Below are 21,546 nucleotides of genomic sequence, written 5' to 3' on the forward strand. Positions count from 1 at the left end.
CTGGTTCTCTTCATGTCAATTGCCCAGGTCAGCCCATCCCCACCCACGGATTCTTGGGAGCCCTGCCGATGGACCCATGTCAGCTTCCTCTCTCTGCTGCTGCGAGTTTCACCCCTATCAGATTGCACCCCGGCATCCCAGGGGCTGAACTGGGGATTTTGCCAAAGCAGATAATGCACACGGGAACATTCTTGCCTCTTCCCTGGGAGAAGGTCTCCCAGACTCTATCCCGGGGCTTTATGGGGAGCTCTGTAAAATACGGGTATATTATACCCTCCCCAAATGCATTCCCCGTGCACTGGTTCTTCGTTGTCTGTGCCGCTCTCAGACCCCGCAGCATCTCCAGCCTCCTCCACGGGTGAGCTCTATGGAACTGGTCAGCCCACGCCCTCTAGGTGAACATTTAAACTCAGAAGGAGACAGCGTCCTCCCACGAGCCAAGGAATCTGTGGCATGGAGTGTGGAGGACATGGTGACCTGCTTCAGAAGAAGCCACTCTGCAGGCGTGGTTTTCCAGGCCCCCAGGGAGGTGACGTCTGGTACCCTGCCCCGGCTTTCTTGGATGAAATCAGCCCTTCTCTATTCTGGGGGCTACAGGCTGGTGTAGAAAGGCTCACGTCTGGTGGAGGGAAGCATCTTACCATAAAACCAGTACACAGCCACAGCCTCTATGAGGACAACGGTGAGCACCGCAGGGCCCGTGGCGTACTCCTCTAGCAGCTTCACCACGTAGGCCCCTCCCTGGAAAGGAGACGGCAAACGAGTTAAGGGCCCTCCGACGCACTGCCTCCTCTTCATGGGGAAGGCCGATAGCTGCTTAACTTTGACCAGTCCCACCTGGGACCTAATATAAATTTCCCAGAGCCTGCCTCTGAGATCAGCCCTCGCAGCGTGGGCCAGACAGCTCGGCACCAGACGTCCCTTCCTGTGCTACAGAGCACTGTCTCCTTGCTTCTTCTCCCACTGAGCTTTAAGAGATAGACTCAGAAGAGTCCCTGGATCTGTTTCCAACTTCCTTCCACTTATGCAGCACCTACTGTATACTCTGCCCTAAAGAATCCCAGTCCCTAAAGACAGGACCTGGGCCAGTTCGCAATACCAGACATGCTGAGCACGTTGGTTCTGGTTTCTCCTTCTGTCTTAACTTGCCAATCCCTTGGGTCCTCCTCAGGGTGCCCCCCGCACCCCACCCAACCCTGTTGACCATAGCTTGAAGATGCAGGTCTTCAAAATCTGCCTTGAGTCAGGAGGACATAAGCCAGGGATGGCTGTGGGTGTGATCTTATTTCATTTTAACTGTATTTGCCTCCGCTTAAAAAAAAAAAATCATGGGAGAGGGTCTGACTTCTTCACCATTGCATATTCTCTGGGGGAGACAAAGTGAGATTACAAACAGGAGATGCCAGCCTCCAGATATTCTGGATATGGGGACATCAGGGCAGTAATCCCACAAAAGAAGCCCTAAAGACTGGAAAAGCAAATCTCAGTTCTTCTCCAGACACACTGCAAAGCCTGAAATCCAGCTGGGTCGATTGCAAGATGGAAAGCCCTCCAACTACCAAGCACAGAACAGATTCTACACACAAACACTGCTGGAAACAACTTTCCTCCTGATCCCTGGTGACATTTGCAGAGCAGCATCAACCCTCTTACTTGGTGCCAAAGCCAGGGCGCCACGGAAGATGGAAGCAAAGGGACAGGTTCTTGCGGGGCTCTGCTGCCTCCGCAGAGGCTACTCAAAGCTGGGGGTTGCAGTACTCACGAAAGTCAGGGTGGCCAGGGAGCCAAAGAAGCACGTAATGACGACACCAAGCACAAACCACTCCCGGCGCTTGGCCCAGATGTGCGGAAACTCGTCAAGCACAGCTGTGATCACCCCCTCCAAGCCTGCAAACTGAGAGGGACATGCCAGCTGTCACAGGGGAGGCTCAAGGCCAGTGTGTTCCCTTCGAGGACAGCGAACGGGAAGGTAGGTGGCTGGTCATGATGGGCTCCCCACAGACCCAGCCCTCGCTGGCAACGTATCACCCCGTTTTCACGGTCATAAAGAAGCCCCCCCCCCCAAGCACATCAAGGAAAGAAACAGAGCGCCCGGACAGGACTGCTTTATGTGAGGCCTCCTGGGGAGACTGCGGCTTCACCAGAAAGACCAACTCAAAGCTGAGAGTCTTCCCACACTACTAAGTGCCAGGTGCTGAGTCAAATGTGGGGCAGCAGGGCACTGAGACCCAAGAGGGACCTTTAGGGTCCCTCTGGTGCAGGGACAGCACCCAATAATAGCAGTTCACATACCTGAGCCCTGTTCTGTGCAGACCTCTTACCCTCATTAACCCCTTAATGACTCTCGCAGGTCCTAGAGGGCCATGAGCAGCTGCAGGGAGGCCTGAACCAGGGGCTGAGGGAGCACCGGGAGGGAGCAGCCAACACCTGCTGGGGTGGCCAGGATGGGAAGGATACGCGCACCTTCCTCCCCAACCCCCTCGTCTCCTCCAGAAAGCCAGGCTTCCCTCCCCATTCACTCACGGTGCTGTCCAGGCCCAGCGTGATTAACATCAGGAAGAAGATGATGGCAAAGAAAGTGGATGCTGGCATGTTGGCTATGGCTTCTGCATACGTGATGAAGAGGAGGCTGGGGCCTGAGACAGAGTGGGAGAGAGGAGGAGGTGGTCACCGACACCTGCCCTGCAAAGACGTCTCGGGGAAACGCAGCCACACCAACAATTACACTTCTGTCACGGGAACTTACATGTGAAATAGGCTTTAACACACCCCGAACACTTGCTCACACTCCACACCATCCCCCCTGCCCATCCTGACATCAAGAGAGGGAAGGAACCGCAGCCATCTTAAAAGGTGTAAACCCTCAGTCAGTTGCGGGGGGAGGGGTATGGATGGAAAGAAACCCAAGACCCTAACACTAGCAAAGCTACACATGGGAATAAGAGTTTCCACCACATCACAACTCAGAGCTTTTTTTTCTGGGCCAGGACTGATATCCAGAGCATTTAGCTCTCTCTGATGGTATTAGCTAGAAAACAGTAGGAAAGGTGAAACATTCCAGAAGAGTCCTAGAGGCCTTGGAATAAAGACCTCCCGCTATTTTTAAAGTCCCTTTTGATAGTGTGAGGGACATGTCCTCCACTTCTCACGGGCTGGATGGAAGTGCCTGAGCTTGGGGTACCAGGACGAGCACAGCTGTGCATCAGGTCAAAGACGGAAGTGTGTTGGCAAGAAAGCCCTGGGATTCCATCCACAAACTTCCATGGCCACTTCTTCAATATCTGTCACTCCTTTTCCACGAAAACCTCACAATACAGTAGCGTGACTACGTCATCTATATTTTATTTTTCTCCAAGGGGAAATTCGAAGGATTAATAATCATTTGCTTATTAGACTTGGACTCATCGCCAGACCAAACATAATGCTTTTAAAAGCGCTCATCCAGTTATCCAGCTGCTGCATCCCCTCCCCGCCATGGCTGAGCACGCAGAAGGCGGTAAGTTTCTCCCAAACCTTGGACAATGTTTAAAGGAACATTTAGAAATAGCTCAAAACTTAGATATCTGTAAGGACCCAAAGAGCAGCCAAGCCATTCAGTGAGAGCAAGGGACATAAAGAGAACACAGGTTCCCACCTGCATCTTTGGCCACCTCGGACACATCCTCATTCCGCATCTCGGCCATATACCCGAGCACCGTGAAGATGACAAATCCCGAAACAAAGCTCGTCATGCAGTTCACCACGCTGGTCACCAGGGCGTCTCTGGAGCAGAGAACCCAGCGGGACTGAGACACTTCCAAGGACAGAGTCTCAAGAGCACCAGTCTCCACCCGAGGCCCTCAGGGACCTGTCCTGGTGTCCCCTCTTGTCTGCCCCAGCCTGGCCTCTCACACTGGTTGGTAGTTCGAAGCACGGGCTGCCATTCGTACCATGCATGGCAGGGGGTGAGCCCGGGGCTGGTTATAGTGATGTCCTGTGGTGAACTGGAACCACCCAGACCTCCTGACTTCAAACAAGAATTGCTCTGGGGGTGCCTGGGTGGCTCATTGGTTAAGTGACCACCTTCGGCTCAGGTCGTGATCCTGGAGTCCCAGGATCGAGTCCCGCCTGGTCAGGCTCCCCGCTGAGCAGGGGAGCCTGCGTTTCCTCTGCCCCTCCCCTCCTCATGCGTCCTCTCTCTCTCAAATAAATAAATAAAATCTTAAGAAAAAATTGCTTGGGGGGGCGCCTGGGTGGCTCAGTGGGTTAAAGCCTCTGCCTTCGGCTCAGGTCATGATCCCAGGGTCCTGGGATCGAGCCCCGCATCGGGCTCTCTGCTCAGCTCTCTGCTCTCCTCTCTCTCTCTGCCTGCCTCTCTGCCTACTTGTGTGATCTCTGTCTGTCAAATAAACAAATAAAATCTTAAAAAAAAAAAAAAAAAAAAGAAAAGAAAAAATTGCTTGGAAGCAGGGTCTGGATTGGAGGCAGGGCCATAAGGGAGCCTTGGCCTCACATTCATAAAGTCCCCGGATTTAGACTTTTGACACTATGTGCAAATGAAGTTATGATCCTGTCCCAGGAATATCCTGACACTTTTTTAAAAGAAGACCTTGTCATCCAACTTCAGTTTGGTGTCCCAGTGCAACACCACATTGCTTAGGGCAGTTGTGGATTCCTTTGGAAGAGAAGGTGAACTCTGTAATCATCTTATGAACAGCACAATTAGATTGCTGGTCACTGCCCTCTGTGAGAGGGCACTCAAAGTTAACTCTAAAGATGATGAGTGATAGTGAAATCATAATTGGTAAAACACTCTCTGTTTCATCTAAATTTCTGAAATGAGACTTTGCCACAAAAATCATGGTGGCATTCTGCCTTGTTCAAAATAGTTCAATCGTTATACTTTTGTGAATATGTACATAAATAAATAATCACATTAAAATTCTTGTTAAACACATTAATAAGTAAAATCGAAATATTTACTATATGTTGCAATTTTTAAAAATCTGATGTGGAATTTCTTAATTAAAAAAATATTGTGTGTGTGTGAGAAGCTCTCGCAAAACGCAAGTGGCCTGGGGCCCCTCTCAAACCCTGACTGGCCTGGGGAAGGCTAAGGACCTGGTGGGTTCTCTGGCCATGGGGGAACTGATCAGGGACCTGTGGGGTGCCTGGGCCCAGCCAAGCCTGAGGTCATTGTTTTGAGCACCTTCTTCTGGGCCAGCTGACAATGCTCACCCCACTTTCAAGCTTTGCCCGGGGAGCCCCAGATACTCACTGGTAACAGTTGTTGTTGAACTTGTTGTAGCTAGCGAAAGCCAACAGGACCCCAAAGCCAGGACCAAGAGAGAAGAAGATCTGAGCGGCAGCATCGACCCACACCTGGCAGCAGAGGTGAGGGTGAGGGCCAAGCCTGGGCCATACTCTGGCCTCCACCCCTGGCTCCACACAAAGCAGAAAGACCAGCTCTCAGAGATCCTCCCCGGGGCGACCACATACCATGTGGAAACCAATGTGAATTCTCTTCCTCACATTTTAGCATAAGCCAATCCACTGCCCTTGTCTGTACTTTTCATGCTTGTTCTTCTGATTTAAAACATTATTGCGGATGTGCCACTGAGCCTACATTTCTGTTGTCCCTGCTGGGGGGACTAGCTTCCCTTAGTAAAATGACAGGCAGGTGCCCCTCGTTTTCCCTGCTATCTTACCCCCGTCTCCAGCAGTTTCTGCCAGTTGGGTTTCAAGTAGAAGAGAACACCCCTCCAGGCTCCGGGGAGGGTGGCCCCCCTTACCAGCAGGACAGAAAGGATGATATAAGGGAAGGTGGCTGTCACCCATACCACCTGTGAGGGAAAGGGGCAGAAACACAGATTGTCAGCTTGTGGGTCTTGGTGGCTTTTATGCTTGAAAACCTCTAGGAAAGGAGATGGACCTCTTCTTTTCTGTAACTATAGGAGGCAGGGTGATGCGGCAGAAATATCAGAGCCTTTAGAATCCGACGGGGCTCTGATTCCCAGCTTGCCAATACTCCCACCTCCAGACCCACTTCCCACCTACAATATGGGAAAACACCCAGCAAAGGACAAGACAAGAGGGTAGCCAGTGGATATAAAGCATGGATCACAGCCCATCATGGGCTTTCAACAACTTTCTGCCACGATTATTCATTGTGACACCACAGGAGGGTTAAAGGAATCTTTTTTTAAAAATCAAACAATGGTTCCTGGGATTGGTCCATTTCTAGAATTCCTGAACAGATTTGGTGAAGAGAAATTGAGCATCGTGGATCCTGTTTGGTGTTGAAGGCCAACAGTGCCCCTCTCTGTCTAGGGCTGTCCAGGCTCCCGAGGGCCCCTTGGCAGTCAGAGTCCTCCTCACCTTGCCAGACATTTTGACACCTTTCCAGATGCTGAAGTAGATAACAGCAAAGATGCCCATGATGCAGAGGGTGAGCTGCCAGCTGATGCCCCCCAGGTCCTGAAGTCCCTTAGACCGATGGATCTGCAGGACATGGCGCCTGGAGCCAGTGAGAAAGAAAGGCACGTGAGATGGCCTGTGCAGTGAGCGGACCAGGCAGCATGCCAAGGGAAGGGACAGACATCTCATCGCGAGGACCCAGCAGTCCCTGAGCCTCAGAGAGGGGTGGCCCTGCCCATCCTGAGGGACAGAGCAGCAGAACAGCACATCCAGCCCACAGGCCCTGGGAAGAGTACTCAGCACCACCCACCCTCCTCCGACCCGGGGGAAGACTCTCAGGCCCCCCTTTTCTGGATGGGGCAGCTTTTGGGTGTCTGGGTAATGCACCCCTTTCCACCCCAAAATCCTGCTCTCGTGGTTGGCAGCCGCCAGAAAGGCCCGCATTGAAGAGTACGACGTACTCCAGGCATCTTCCTCCAAAGGGTAGGTCTCGCTTGTGAAGTGAACACAGGAAACCAGAAACTCTTTGAATAGCTGTGGACTACTGCAGCAGGGGGAGGCTTTGATTCCCTGACAAGGTGCCAGGGCCAGAGCGGGGGCCCAGGAAGAAGGCTGGTTCTGACGTGGAGGAGTCATTTTGGAATGCGAACCAAGGAAGGGATCGGCCTGGGCACGTAGGGGCAGCCTGGCCTGGCACATTACAAAGGGGGGAGGGGAGGAACAGCGCAGAAGGCCAGATTAGGGAGCACTCAAGGTCGAGTCTCCCAGCTCCACATCAGTGTGGTGGCGGCCCTGCCTCTCGCTCACTTACACGTACTGCTCTTGCCCTAAGGGCTTCATTCCCCCCCAACACACACACCAGGAAAGAGAAGAGCCCCTCCCTTCCTCCGCGGAAGCCCCACCCCCGGGGGTGTGGCCTGCCTCTACCAGACCACCCCTCACTTACATGCACTTACGTGTAAAATTCTTCAGCGGGGGACGTCGAGTGCAACGTCCAGGTGACGTTGTTCCCCGAGAAATAGTTGGTGCAGTTGCCGGTGTTCCAGGAGTTGGTGCAGCTGGTCCAGGGCAGCTGGTCGGTGAAGGAGGAGATGAGGTAGTAGAGCGCCCAGGCCATGATGGTGTTGTAGTAGGAGGCGATGTAGAAGGCGATGATGCAGATGGCGTAGCCGATCCCTGGGAGGGGAGTTGGGGGGTGGGGGGCACGTTTACAGGGCGGCCTGACAGTGACAGACGGACAGACCCCGGGGGCCTTGTAGGGCCCTTGCAGCTCAAGGGAGCGGAGTGGGGCTTGCTGGGGGCTGCCATCCCCCTCATTCCCCAAGGCTCTGGGAGGTGCTGGACAGGTGGCAATGTGGTAAATTCCTTAGATATATTTGCAGGATCACACGTTTGAGAAACACACACACGTGTGTGCTGTTACTGCTTTAAACTCTATTTTGGTTGCTTTAGATTTTTTTTTAAAGTTATTATTATTATTATTATTAATTTGAGAGAGAGTGAGAGAGAGCACAAGAGGGGAAGGGTCAGAGGGAGAAACAGACTCTGCCCGGATGGGGGAGCCCCATGCGGGACCCCAGAATCATGACCTGAGCAGAAGGCAGTCGCTAAACTGACTGAACCATCCAGGCATCCCTATTTTGGCTGCTTTAAAAAATACTTTTATTTGAATACAGCTGACACACAATGTTCTATTAGTTTCAGGTGGACAACAGGTGATTTGACGATATATATGTAACGCTCTACTCACCACAAGTGTGGCTACCATCTGTCACCACACGACGCTGTGACAGCACTTGATTCCTGATGTGGTGCCTTTCATCCCCAGGACGGATTCATACCATAACGGGAAGCCTGTACCTCGCAGTCCCCTTCACCCATTTTGCCCACTCCCCACCTCTTGCCTTCTGGCAACCATTAGTTTATCCACTATAGTTATAGGACTCTATTAGATCTACTTGTATTTATTTTCTAAAATGCTTATTTTATTTTTATCATTACCATTTTTAAGTTTATTTTTTAGTAATCACTACACCCAATGTGGGGCTCAAACTCATGATTCTGAGATTGAGTCACATGCTCTAGTAGCCAGATGCCTCAGGTTTGCTTTTGATTGCCATTTATTCTGTTTCTCTTTAACAGCCGCATACCACTCGAGCCGTCAAAAACTTACTACTCAAGTCATCGCCCAGAGATACCTTCAGGCCCAGCTGATTCCGGAAGAAGGTCCCCAGCTCCCATACTTTCCCCTGCAGGACCTACCTACCTACCCACCCACCCACTCAAGCCTTGTGGTTACCTTTGAAAATTGGGCAGATTTTCCTCCATATGGAAATGCATCCGTTTCGGTGGTACTGGCCCAGTGCAAGCTCCATGTAGAACAGTGGGATCCCCCCGAAAATGGCCATGATCGTGTAGGGCAGGAGGAAAGCCCCTGAGGCAGATGAAAGACAATTTCACCCCCTGCCCACATCTGTGCCAGGACAGCCCAGCTGATCGGGACACCCAGGGTCGCGCTGAGATTCACGGGGAACTATGATGCTCGAGTCTCATGAAGCCACTCTGTGCTGCGTGACCTCACACTGTGGTCCCCTGGCCTTAGCACCTTCCCAGAGCTCCACGGTCAAATGGGGCTTTCAGAGAGTTAACGAAGGCAGCCGAGAGTACATGGAAAGAAAGCTGGGTTCAGGATCAACCGACCGGGCCCTGGAATGGGTTGCACATCAACCCACCCTGAAGACGGGGGTCACTGCCCCTCCCGGAACATGTTTCCTCCCCTATAAAATGACAGTGGCGGAGGGCTGAGCTCCCCAGCTTCCCGAGGCCAGCCACACGAGGAATCACTGGTGAGCTTAAGGACACAGATCCACCCACACCCCCGACGCGGAAGTTTCAGGTGTGGGTGTCACGACAAAAATGTGCGACCTGCCCAGGTGATTCTGATGCAACCAGAGCTCAGGACCCTTGAGAGAGATCACCTGTGACAACCTGCGCCTGGGCTCCAATAATTGGCAAGTCCCTGAATTCCTATCTGTGACTGTCCCTATCGTTCCTGGCTCCAGACCCTTGTTACGGATAGGTGGCTCTATTCCTGTAACTCCACTAAGTCAGAACGCTCCCTTCGGAGCAGCCTTGGCAGGTGTGGCTGAGAAGGGTAGTTTGTCACAAAAGGAGGACACCTGGAGCTGCTGTGTCACCAGGGATGCTGGCGTCCCCGGCTCTTGTAGTGACACAGAATTTGGGAACATCGCGGTGGGGATTGCTCACCTGTCGCCTGAGTCTCAGCCCAAAGGGTGGGTCAGCTGTGATTTTTCCCCGCTGACTCTCCCTCCCAGAAATTGCTTTGAACCTATAAACCGGAAGTTGGGGCAACTCGGAAAGGTCCCATCTCACTTACAATTGCTCTGGGTACATCTGGCTTGGGAATAAGAACCACATTGTGTTCTCATGGTGGCATTTGTCCAATGGGTTTGCTTGACTGGCTTAATGGTGGGGAATGAGTGTGGGACAAACGTCCCCAGCACCTTATAGAAGGTGAGCCCTCTCCAACTGGAGATAACTTCCCTCCTCCTGGGCAGGGAGGGCTGGGCTTCCCGCGTTCCCCCCCCCCCAACCCCCAGCTGCCTCTGAGGCCACGTGGATCTAGTTCCTTTAAAAGTGCAGCAAACCCAGGCAACTCCACGTCAGGCCATGGAGGACATGAGGACACTAAGGAATTCTCCCCAAACTTCGTTTCAGCCGCCCTCCCAAATCAGCTACCAGAGCTTCTGTCAAATCAATAATGGCTGATTGGACTTCCATTTCTCGTCCTTGTCCTATTTTTGATAGCCAGTCCAGCGTCAACACAGAGGCACCGTACGTTACTCACTCCTCTCCATTCTACTCTCTGCAGCTCCCACAGCCCTGCCTACAGTCCACTACTCTTTTTGATAATTTACCAGTTAACTGCTCTGAAGTCTTGGGGGTGGAAGGAGGAAAAGGAGAGAATCTCTAGCCTCAAAAATCTAACACTCTTGGAGGAGACAGAAGGCAGATCCAATGTCTGGTTTGGGGTTATTATTAAGGCCATGCTGTGGCTGGGTGCAACTCTGGGTCATGCTTAGATTCCAACTCAAGACCCCGGATCTGAGCAGAAGCCCTTCTCTGATCACACACAGGTCCAAAGGTCCAAGAGGGCCTGGGACCCTGGAGCCACTTCCCAGTTTCCCCTCAGACAGATCTAGCCTCTGGCCTCTGCCGAGCAGAGCCCGCACAGGGCTGATGGCCATTCTCACATCCCGCTGTGAGCGTGCAGTTGGGACCTACGGGGATGGGAAGGGAAGGGGGCCCTTCCACACATGAAGCACAAGCACCCAGAGAATCTGGCAAAGTCAGGTTTGGGAGAGCTTTCATCTGACTTCCTAACCCAGGGAGCCGCAGACATGCTGACTGAACATTGGGCTTACTGGGAACCCATCTTTCGGACCAGCTTGAAAGTCCAAGCAATCATGTTCTGAGACTCATCAGTTTACACAAGACAGAAAAGACATGATCTCCGCTGTGGCCTCCTGAGAGGACCTTAAAGACCATCACCGGCTCCGAGCCTCTGTTTGTGGCCCAAGATACTGACCCCCTCCATTCTGGTAGCAGATGTAGGGAAAGCGCCAGACGTTGCCCAGGTCCACCGCATAGCCAATAACCGACAGGAGGAAATCCATCTTCTTGCCCCAGGTCTCCCGCTCCCCTTGGTGAGGCTCGGCGACTAGGGCAGTGGTGGCAGCTGGAAGGGCGTGCTGAGTGTCGTCTGCGGCACCAGGGCTCGGCACCGCCGAGTACCCATTGGAGATGTGGCCAGACTCCACCTTGTCCTCAGGAACGGGGACCCCCTTCTGTAGAACCCCATTTTCCTGACAATCGTCTTTATCCTTACACGTGGGCAGCTCCTTCTGGGAATTTAAGGGCGTGGTCTCCATCCTGCTGGCTAGGGGACGATAACGACACCCATCTGCGGAAGTCCCCAGCTGAATTCAGGGCTTAGATCCTGGGATCTCCTCCGAGCTTTGTTATCAGCGGGATTGAGAGCTCTGTTGGAAAGGCACACAGTGAAGGGAGAGCAGAATTACGCATTCTCCTTGTCTTTGGTATTAACTCAACAAACACGGTAAACTCCGTTAATTAATGGGATTACAAAAGCATCTGTCAAGCGTGAAACATCCTGTTTGCTATAGGGCAGTCAATAAAATCAACCCAGTTTTCAACCTAGATGAGGTATCAAATCACAGTCAAGTCATCTGAAAAGGAAAAAAAAAAAAAACCTGAAACAATAAAACAAACAGGAATGGACAGCAAAGCACCCAGGTCTCGCATCAGCTTTGTTTAAGAACAAGGGACCGACTTCAGTTTGAGGGACCAGCACCGCATCCTGGAGCTCACCAGTCACCCAGAAGAAGGTAGGAAAAGAGCTTGCTTCACCAATGCTTTGCAGAGCACTTACCTTGTCCTGGATGCTGTGCGGGGGAAAAGAAACCCAAAGAAAGGATCTGTTGCTGCCTGCCAATAAATTAGGATGGTCCTAAGCCCTTTACACCAAGCATGCCATGTATTTTACATAAATTATAGGTATGGCTTTAAAAGGACGAGAGTAAAGGCACCCCTATCTTCTCAGCTGTGGACTTTTCCCCTCTTCCCAGGGTCCAGCCCGTAGAGATTCTAGCTGCTTCTGGGTGTGTCCAGTCCTTCTGTGCTCTGCAGAGCTGCCTTCGCCTCGTGCCTCTGCGGGTCCACCCAGGCTTTGAAGGGCCCTGCTGCTCAGCCTCTCCCAGCTGTCCTGAGCCAGATGCACCTGTTATTCGGCAACAGTGGGCAGGCGGGGAGAGCCGGAAGAGCCAGCGAGCGGAGCGTGAGGGTTACAGATGCCAGCATGGCCGGTGTCTCTGAGCCCACACAGCCTGGTGGCAAGGGCTGGCCGGGACCTCGGCACCTCCACAGCGCTGCCGGGGCCTTGGTGTGGGGAAGTCAGAGCAGCAGTTGGGACCCAGGCCTCGTAAGTCAAATGTGGGGCAGAAATTCGAGCCCTTTTGGACTTTAAACCTATGGCCTGTTGTAAAGTCATCAGGAGCCAAGACCTGCCAGCTCACTTCATTTCATCTGGGCCTGTACTCTTCAAGCTCTTGAAATAATCTGGGAGTTGAAACAGGTTTCTGTTTAGCTCAGGTCACATTCTGCCTTTGGAGATGTCCAGGGATGAGCTATCGATGTTCACAGCTGCAAAAATCTGCTATTACCCCTTCAAATCCGACAGCTGGAGGATGGCTAGAAATGGACGGCTAAGAAAAAATGGCCATGTCTGTCTCCTACCTCTCTGGGGCTTTCAGGGACCAGAACTGAACTGTCCACACGTGGAAACGTGAAGATAAAAATGTAGCAAAGAATGAGAGCAGAGGAATGGATTCACACCGATGACTGCGTACATAAATATTGGCAAGGGCGAGAAATGACCGAGAAATGACTTAGAGCTCTGTGTTCACTGGGTTCCTTTCTCTGCAAAGCAGAAAATAAAAATTTTAAAGGGCTTGATTGTTGCCAGAAAGATTACAGCAACAAGAGAGAGACCAGCCAGCTCCATGGCTCTAGGGGACTGGGTGGGTGTCCCGTGTTCTACCCTTTCTACCTGCTTGGCTCCCACCCCCTGACCCCACCCTGGGCTCAAGGTTGCTCACAAATGAACATGAATTTTGATAAGGAGTGCTCTAGATAAAACCCCATTGTGCCCATCTTTATGCCGCTCTCAGCCTCTCCCTGTCCCTCTCCGTGGAAGCCCTCAGGTTAACCACCCATTCTCTCTCCTCCACCATAAGCAACCACGTACCAAGCTGAGGGATTTTTTTAAAGTTCATTATTTTTTCGAGAGATGATGAGGTGTCAGAGTATTTAAACTCAGAGCTAAATTATACCTGCCCTTTGTGGTCTCTGGTTGTGTTGTCTGAAGCAGGCCTTCACACTTCCCTTCGGCCTCAATCATCGGCCTGTTGTCTGCATTGAACACTGAAGAAGTTGAAGGTCAGATGACAGAGCTAAAGGGCTTTACCATGTGCAACCCCATGGCACCCAGTGGGCAGAGCCAGCCTTGACCAAGGCTCCCCCTCCCCCACCTTTCTTTCTCCACCTTCGAATTTTTACCCCGAGCAAAAATTTTGCAGGAACTTCTCCCTATCTAGGATACCACATTGCTGCTTGCATTGAACCTGCCGCTCTGGAAGCCTCCCCCACAGCTGGCTCAGTGCCTGGAGCGCGTGACTCTTGATCTCAGGGTCGTGAGTTCAAGTCTCAGGTTGGGTGTAGAGATGACTTAAAAAAACAAAACAGGGCGCCTGGGTGGCTCAGTGGGTTAAGCCGCTGCCTTCGGCTCAGGTCATGATCTCAGAGTCCTGGGATCGAGTCCCACATCGGGCTCCCTGCTCAGCAGAGAGCCTGCTTCCCTCTCTCTCTCTTTGCCTGCCTCTCCATCTACTTGTGATTTCTCTCTGTCAAATAAATAAATAAAGTCTTTAAAAAATAAATAAATAAATAAATAAATAAATAAAATAAAAAAACAAAACAAAAAACTGCAGCTCAAGGAGCAGCTATACCATCCAGTCATTCTCTGGCACATACCCCATGATCTATGGGAGAGACACGTCACCCATCTCTGAAGAATATAGTGGTCGGGGGAGCAAACCCTTAGCCATACTAGAGACTCTGTGAACCTCCTCAGACCTGAGTCAAGGGATTTGTTCTAGGTTTCCTATATACTCTCTCCTGGGGAAGCTTGCAGGGAGGCTGGAAAATGTATGTGTTGCTGAACTTTTCCGGACAATGTACGTTCTTCAGTATCTTCAGGGGTCCGTTCCCTAAAGCAACTGATCTCAATTTCTTGGCACCTGCTCCTAGAAGCAGCTAGAAGAACCAGCTCCTAGACCAGCTACTAGAAGAATAGTATGTGCTTCTCTATTTTTGTTGTGAGCATTACAAAGACCTTGTTTCCTGATATATTCCCCAGCACTTTTTTTTTTTTTTTTTTTTTTAATTACATCAACAGGCTGAAATGGCCCAAGTCCTAAGAAAGCGGGTTAAGAGGGATCCTGGGCTGACTCATGACTTTAAGCCGGTCACACTCCAGACAGCTCCGCTCTCTGGCACTCCTGATCACAGACCCTGGGGTACAAACATAAGTTACAGCCACCCAAAGCCACCAAACGGGCAGGAGATATGCATCTCCTTTTTTTTCTCTGCTTCTCCCAACTGGAAAAAAGCTCCTCCCAGAGACTCAACCAGACAGCCAGGAGACCACGGCCTGGCCCGGACCCCCTTCTGCCCGAGGCTCTCGGGCTCCTTTCCTACTTTTCTGATTCTATAGAGCACTGGCCACCTTTTCCTACTGAGTCCAGCAGATCACAGTTGAGAGCAGGCTGCCCTGGGAATATAGAAGTAAGAGTGAAGAAAATTGGCTTCTAAGAATGTTCTCTTCAAAGCTTCCTTTTTTAAAAGATATTTTTCTCCTGCTGGGTAGAGGTTGCGAACGAGGTCACTGTTACAGCTGTGACCTCCTCCAGGCGGCCTTTGAGTTTCTCCGTGGCCAGAGAAAGCCCCAGAAGCCTTCCTTTGCACCTTGAGTGTGGGCCCTTGCACCAGGCAGACCAGGTGACAGGCGGGGGTGGCATGACGTCATGCTGGTCCTGGGTGGGATGACAGCCTGACACGTGGGACCCTCATCCCCGAATCTCCGCACGCAAGCGGCACGGTGATGCCTCTGTCAGGCTGACAGTCTGCTTTCTGTCCACACTCCTGCTTCCTCTCAGCCCAGGGGGTGGCCTAAGACACCCCACTTCCCCCGCCCTCACCCCACCCCCACACACATATACCCCTCAGGAGAAAGGATTGTTTCTATTTCAACTTCTTCTGGTCAAATCTCCATTCCCTTTCCCACAAACCCTGCTTTTGTAGCCAGGGGAAAAAGGATCAGAACAAACATGTAATTACAGCAATTAGTCATGAAACCACACAGACCTTTGGAAATGGCCATGACCTGACTTGGCCGTTGGACGTCCGTCAGCACATTCTAAGCAGAAACACTGGAGAAAGTTTGTACTTTGACTTCACTTGTTGAGATCAAAGTGAGTTCCTGTCTCGGGACACTCGGTTTCCATTTTCAAAAACCAAACCAGACCCGGCACGGATGGTGGGCGTACCACAAGAACAGAGTAATTATAGCTCAGACAGCCAAGTGGAAATTTGCCTTCTCTCTTCAGAGAGGGCGTCGGATGTTCCCAACACACCTCCCTGAGGACCGGAGCGATGACAAAGCTCTGGTGCCCATTGCCGGGGAGCCCCTGGGCTTGGCAACACTAATTCTGCAAAGGTACCCTGTATGCCTACTAGATGCCAGGCAGGCTCTTGGAGGCAAGGCAGGTGCAGTCCTGCCTGCATGGAGTTCATGAAACAAGGCCAAGCTCTGACTGTGGGAAAACAGTACTTGTGCCGAAGAAGGGAGAGGCAGGGGTGCTCGAAATCCCTGTCGTGCCTCCCATTGGAAATGGAGCTTCCTGCGGACGGAGGCAGCACGTTGAGGTAGCTCACATTTCGAGCCCCAAGATGCCTTCAGAGTCTACGAGTCATCCCTTTTTCCCTATTGTGCAGTTTCTGTCACAGGAGGCCCGGATGTGAGTGGGTTCTGACTCACAGTCGCCCAAAGGGACTCCTGGCTCACCTTTCAAACAAAACAGACTTCACCATGTGAACAGGGAGTGCAGGGAAATCCCGCCTGGTTTTGGACCGAAAGGGCTAGAAATGAACACTGCTTTCCCAACCAAAGAATTCTTTGTGTGAGACCAACAGTTTAATTTTTTGGAGTGGGATTAAATAGTCTCTAATCCTGAGGGCCGTCTGGGCCAATCACCGCGAGAAAGGACAAGGGTCTCCTGTCCAGAACTTGCCCTGCCTGGGGGAGGGGGGAGCTTCGACCGTCTCTGCACACAGAGTGCAGAGTAGAGAGAATGAGCCCTCTGTGGTGTGGTCAACATCGCTCCAGAGGCCGCATGAACGTGCTGGGGGTTGTTTACCTTGTCAGTGTCTAGCATGGGGACAACGTCAATAAATGACAGGGTGTTGACAGCCACTGGGCCACCACACGTATGCCGTCCCTCCTGCCCCGGTCAGGCAGACCGGGGTCCAGAGGCAAAGTGATTGCACTCCATCCCACGAGCCCTTCCTGTGATCATTCCTCCCAATCAGCTCCTCTCCATGGGGTCACTGGGAAAGCTGTAAACAGCAGAGTCCTGGGCTGCTGTCCCAGAGATTATAATTCAAGAGATCCATGTGGGTGCTGCATGCTTAACGGGTGCCCCGGTTTCATCAGGGGCAGGTGGGCCCATTGAGCACCCCCAAGTGTATCCCCACCTCAGGCCGTTGCTGCCCGAATTATCCCGCATCCTTGGAGGCCTGAGTTCAGTTTCTATCCACGAAGCTTCACTCACCACCCCAGCCCAAAGGATCTCTCTCTACTCTGTATGATCCCCAGAACGTCACTCGTCACTGATTAGTAGGTGTCATTAGTCATCCTTTTACGTCTGTTCGCTTTGGATGCCTTTGGTAGCAGGGGCCATGACCCACACATCTCTGGGCTCAAATATGGGCACGGCCGCCAGAATGGAGGTTGTATTTTGGGTTCCTTGGGTGCAGGGCCTGGGGAGCCCCAGCCACAATGCTGGTGGTTTTGAGCCTCAAGTGAGGCACAACCCTTTGGTCCCCAGGGTCCCATTCTCAGGGGCCCTGCCCCACTCCTCACCCTTGGGCAAGATGAGCTGTGCATCTTGGCAGGGGGTGGGGAGGGGTGGGGAGGACGGTCACAGCAGTCATTTCCATGGACTCTGGACTAGAAAGACGGACATGACTGGGATTAAAGAAGAGTCCGGGTTGTGCTTTTAGACTCTGAAACAAGTACCAGCAGGCACACCCATCAACGGTCTGTGTTCCAAACGTTCATGTGTGAGCTGCTTGTTTGGAACGTAGGATGTGTTTTCTCCCTACAGAAATCCACCTTGTGAAGGGCGGGTAGCCTCCCAAACTCGCTTACAGAATCCTGGTTTGCCCGGAAAATCCAGAAACATCTAAAATGTAAGCCGTGGGACGCAGCTCTGTGAAGGACGACAAAAGGGAATGCGGGGACAATGAAGCTGATCGGGAGGTATCTGTCCGCCCTCATCTCTCTGGCCTCACGCTCTTTCTGGGTCTTGAGCAGAACTAAACTTCAGGAGAGGACAGGAAGTGGGGAGACTCTTGGCGGATTCTATGGAGGGGGTCTTTGGGCAGCCTTCTAAGAGCTGTAGAAGGTGAGGACACTCCGTTTTTATCACATTGAACCCCACAACTCACAACTTTTTGCTGAAAACGAAACCTCTGCCACTGTGTCTCAGCATGGACAGGCCAGGAGAAGACGTGGGCAACTCAAACAGCCGATGTGTTAGCTCGAGCAGGCTGAGGAGTGCCCCTTATACCTTCAAAACCCTCCTGTATGGTTGTAATGCAATCTACGCCATAAATAGAAATCAAGATCAAAAAATGGGGCAGATTCCAAACACAGATTTTCTCGTCCTTCATACAAAATAGATCACTACAACTACTTTTGCGTAAAACAGACATGATTAGACCCACAAACAGAGCCGGTGAGGGGGAGGGTGGCGAACACCAGCCCCCACCTTAGCCCAGGGGTGGTGGAGGCGGGGTGGTGTTTGGAAGTGAGGGTAGATTTACCTGTGGCAGCTGAGCCAAGCAGAGAGAGAGGGGGCAGGGAGAAAGGCATTTGAAGTCGAATTAAGTACAGTGGGAGTGGTGCAGGCAAGAGGAAAGAGGGAGCCCACCCGTTTTTCCAGACAGGGCAGGGAGGACACAGCAGCCCAGGGCTGAGGTCAAGCAGCAGAGAGGAGGGGCCCACAGAGGCCACAAAATGCTTCTGCTTTAGGAAATGTTGCCTGTAGGGACCTACACTCTTAGGTCAAGAAGTTCCGAAATGTGCTTTACAGTGTGTCGTGCACGATTGGGGACAGTCATGAAAATCAGTTCATCGTTACATAGGACTGACCTAGGCCTCGGATGCACAGAGGTGGAAGCAAGAAGTAGATTCCGACCCCTGTGAGTCTGTGGTCTCAAGAAGTAATCCTCTATCCTACAGAAGACACCCTTGAGAGAGTGTGGGAAATTTAAATAAGGGCTGTGATATTTGTGTATTTCATAAAAGTTGATCCAGTTGTGTCCCAAATGTGAGAATAACGGGGCCATGCTTATGTAGGGTCAATGTCCTCATTCTTAGGAGACAAAATGTCAAGTATTTAGATGTCTGCGAACTCTGAGTTTCAACAACAACAAAAAATTATGTGCTATATAGATTGCCTCACTGTTACACAAATTATGTCATACATATTATACAGAATGAATCAAACTACATATACTACAGGTGCAAAAATTAGAGCAAGTGGACACACAAACATGACAAAGTGTTAATGACTGGCAGCTCTGAGGGAAGAAGTTTCGCCAGGCCATTTCTCTGAGTTTTCAGTTGAAATGTTTTAAAGATTTTATTTATTTATTTGACAGACAGGGATCACAAGTAGGCAGAGAGGCAGGCAGAGAGAGAGGAAAGCAGGCTCCCTGAGATCATGACCTGAGCTGAAGGCAGAGGCTTAACCCACTGAGCCACCCAGGCGCCCCTCAGTTGAAATGTTTTAAAAGAAAAAACTGGGGGGAGGAAAATCATTCCAGTCTTCAGAGCGCTGGGAAACCTCCAGTCAGTCAGATCTCCCTGTGGGCCCAGGGTGCGCCCAGAATAGCATATCTCCTCTCTCCTCTCTCTCTCTGGGCAGGGCCTCCCTCCCCTTTCCTCCGGCCCCTGCTCCTTTCCTCTGAAACAAGAAAAAGAGGCAGCTAGCTGGATTCGTGTTCAAAAACAACACACCCAGGGGAGAGGCAAGAACAGAGGTGTAGCAGACACAAGTCCTAGGCCGGGCTGAGCCCTCAGAGCCACGGGTGAGCTGGAGTAAACCACAAGGGACCCGGAGCCCTGCCAGCTCGGCCCCTCCCTAAAATTGAGGGAGTCCCTTAGTGAGAGGGAAAAAATTCCGTTTATCTTCATTCAGCAGCTCAGTAGTAATGGAAATAAAATGTTCTTTTTCTTTGAATGTGCCAAGAAAAAAATAATACAAAAACATAAGAAGGCAACCTCCCAGCCTCCAGCTCCGGATTCCCCCAGAGCGCACAGCTGGCTCTCCTAGATCTGCCTTGGCCTTGTCGCCACGTCCCCGCAGCCCCACCCCATTTCTTCCCTCCTTACCTCGAATAATGGCATAAAGATCTGGACCTCAGGATCCCAGGAGTCCTTCCTCATGCCATCTCCCACTTGTCAGTGTCTGGAGACCCTGGTCACCAGGCCGGCCCCAGGAGACATGACCCCCACGTCACCACACTGCTGGGATTCATCTCTCGCTCTGCAGTCCAGGGGGTCTGGGGATTACTGACAGGATATCCAGCCCTGGCTTTTAGAAAGCCTATCACTTGGGGACCCCTGGCTGGCTCAGTTGGTGGAGCCTGCAACTCTTGATTTCAGGGCTGGGAGTCTGAGCCCCATGTTGCGTGTAGGGATAACTTAAAAACAAAATAAAATAAATGAATTAAAAGTAAAAAGTCTACGGGTGCCTGGGTGGCTCAGTCAGGTAAACGTCTGCCCTCAGCTCAGGTCATGATCCTGGGTCCTGCTTCTGGCTCCCTGCTTAGCGGGGAGTCTGCTTCTCCCTCTGCCCTTCCCCTGCTCATGATTTCTCTCTCAAACAAATAAAGAAAATCTTAAAAAAAAAAAAAAAAAAAAGTAAAAAAAGCCTATGTCTTAAATACCCACTAATGAATAACGTTGGCTGAGGTTGGGGTGGTAACCAGGGAAGAGAGAAGGCCAACGGCCTCACACTGACCTCATCTCTACGCATTTTGTCACCCCACACAAGGCTGGGAGCACATTCCCTTGCTTTAAAGTTTTGTTGTTGTTGTTGTTGTTGTCTTTTATTTGACAGAGAGATCACAAATAGGCAGAGAGGCAGGCAGAGAGAGAGGAGGAAGCAGGCTCCCTGCTGAGCAGAGAGCCCGATGCTCGACCCCAGGACCCTGGGATCATGACCTGAGCTGAAGGCAGAGGCTTTAACCCACTGAGCCACCCAGGTGCCCCCATTCCCTTGCTTTAAAAACGTGTTCTTGACCCCCCGTAAAGGAGCAGTCATCTCCCCAGTCACCAGCAGCCAGTCCCGGTCAGGCTGAGGGAGTGCCCCTGCACAGAGTCTGTACTCAGAGATCATTTCAGAAAACAGACCCAAGTCAGTACGATAAGCTGTGCCTAGAAAGAGGGGGGCTGTGTTCAGCCTCTGGTGGGTCTAGCACCCACCCGAGAAAAGCAGTTCACCCTCTGCTCCGGGAAAATCCCTTCTGCCAGGTGTCTCCCCCAGGCCACTTTCATCTATTTTCCACCCAGGTCCCTTCCAGCAAGATGCCCACTTTTCTTTCCTTAGGGTGCTAGAAGGTTCAGCCCAGAGACTAATTGCCCCAGGAATGGAGAAGTAGGGCAATTTATCAGATCTTTGACTCCACACCCAAGCCTGTGACTGTTATGTGGAAACACCACAGTCCTCAGAGGACCCGGGGGCTGACCGGCAACAGATGCGTGACTGGAAGGAAAATGGGCAGAGCCCAGATCTTACGGCCTGGAGGCCGTTGCTACAGCTCCGCACCCTGGGCGTCCTGTAAAGGGGATGTGGGGGGTGGGGAAATCCAGGCTCCTGTTTCCTGTGGGTGGTTGAGGTGCAGGATTTGACTTGTGCAAACCTCTGCATTCCGGTGACCCCTGGGGGTCCCCAGGGAACCCTGACTGGACGGCAACATCTGGGCAGAGTCCCGGGGCTCGGACATTTGGCAGCATCATTTCCAGTCGTCTTTGCTTAAAGCAGAGAGATTAGGGTCACGGTCACAGGAGTGGAGGGGACTCGGACATCTGGTTATGCGGGGCCCCCTTCTGCTGCTCACTTGGAGCTGAGGAGCTGAGCTGCGATGGGAAGAACTAAGGTGTGAGGTAGCTTCTGACAGAAAAATTACTCCCTTTGGACA

At 51.8% G+C, this 21,546-nt stretch overlaps 1 protein-coding gene across 1 annotated transcript in view; it reads right to left on the minus strand.

The window, feature by feature from the left end:
• Window positions 1–21,546, minus strand: part of SLC6A4 (solute carrier family 6 member 4) — a 33,481-nt gene that overhangs the window by 9,871 nt on the left and 2,064 nt on the right. Inside the window, exons 2-11 of the mRNA XM_059147279.1 lie at window positions 11,006–11,459; window positions 8,696–8,830; window positions 7,353–7,572; window positions 6,358–6,496; window positions 5,688–5,822; window positions 5,258–5,361; window positions 3,635–3,762; window positions 2,524–2,636; window positions 1,763–1,894; window positions 642–741 (exon numbers count right to left, since the gene is read on the minus strand). Of these exons, the coding sequence (XP_059003262.1) occupies window positions 642–741; window positions 1,763–1,894; window positions 2,524–2,636; window positions 3,635–3,762; window positions 5,258–5,361; window positions 5,688–5,822; window positions 6,358–6,496; window positions 7,353–7,572; window positions 8,696–8,830; window positions 11,006–11,348 (1,549 nt within the window). The 5' untranslated portion in view covers window positions 11,349–11,459. The remainder of the gene's footprint in view (window positions 1–641; window positions 742–1,762; window positions 1,895–2,523; window positions 2,637–3,634; window positions 3,763–5,257; window positions 5,362–5,687; window positions 5,823–6,357; window positions 6,497–7,352; window positions 7,573–8,695; window positions 8,831–11,005; window positions 11,460–21,546) is intronic.

The sequence above is a fragment of the Mustela lutreola genome, chromosome 15 (genome assembly GCF_030435805.1).
Source record: "Mustela lutreola isolate mMusLut2 chromosome 15, mMusLut2.pri, whole genome shotgun sequence".
NCBI classification, from domain to species: domain Eukaryota; kingdom Metazoa; phylum Chordata; class Mammalia; order Carnivora; family Mustelidae; genus Mustela; species Mustela lutreola.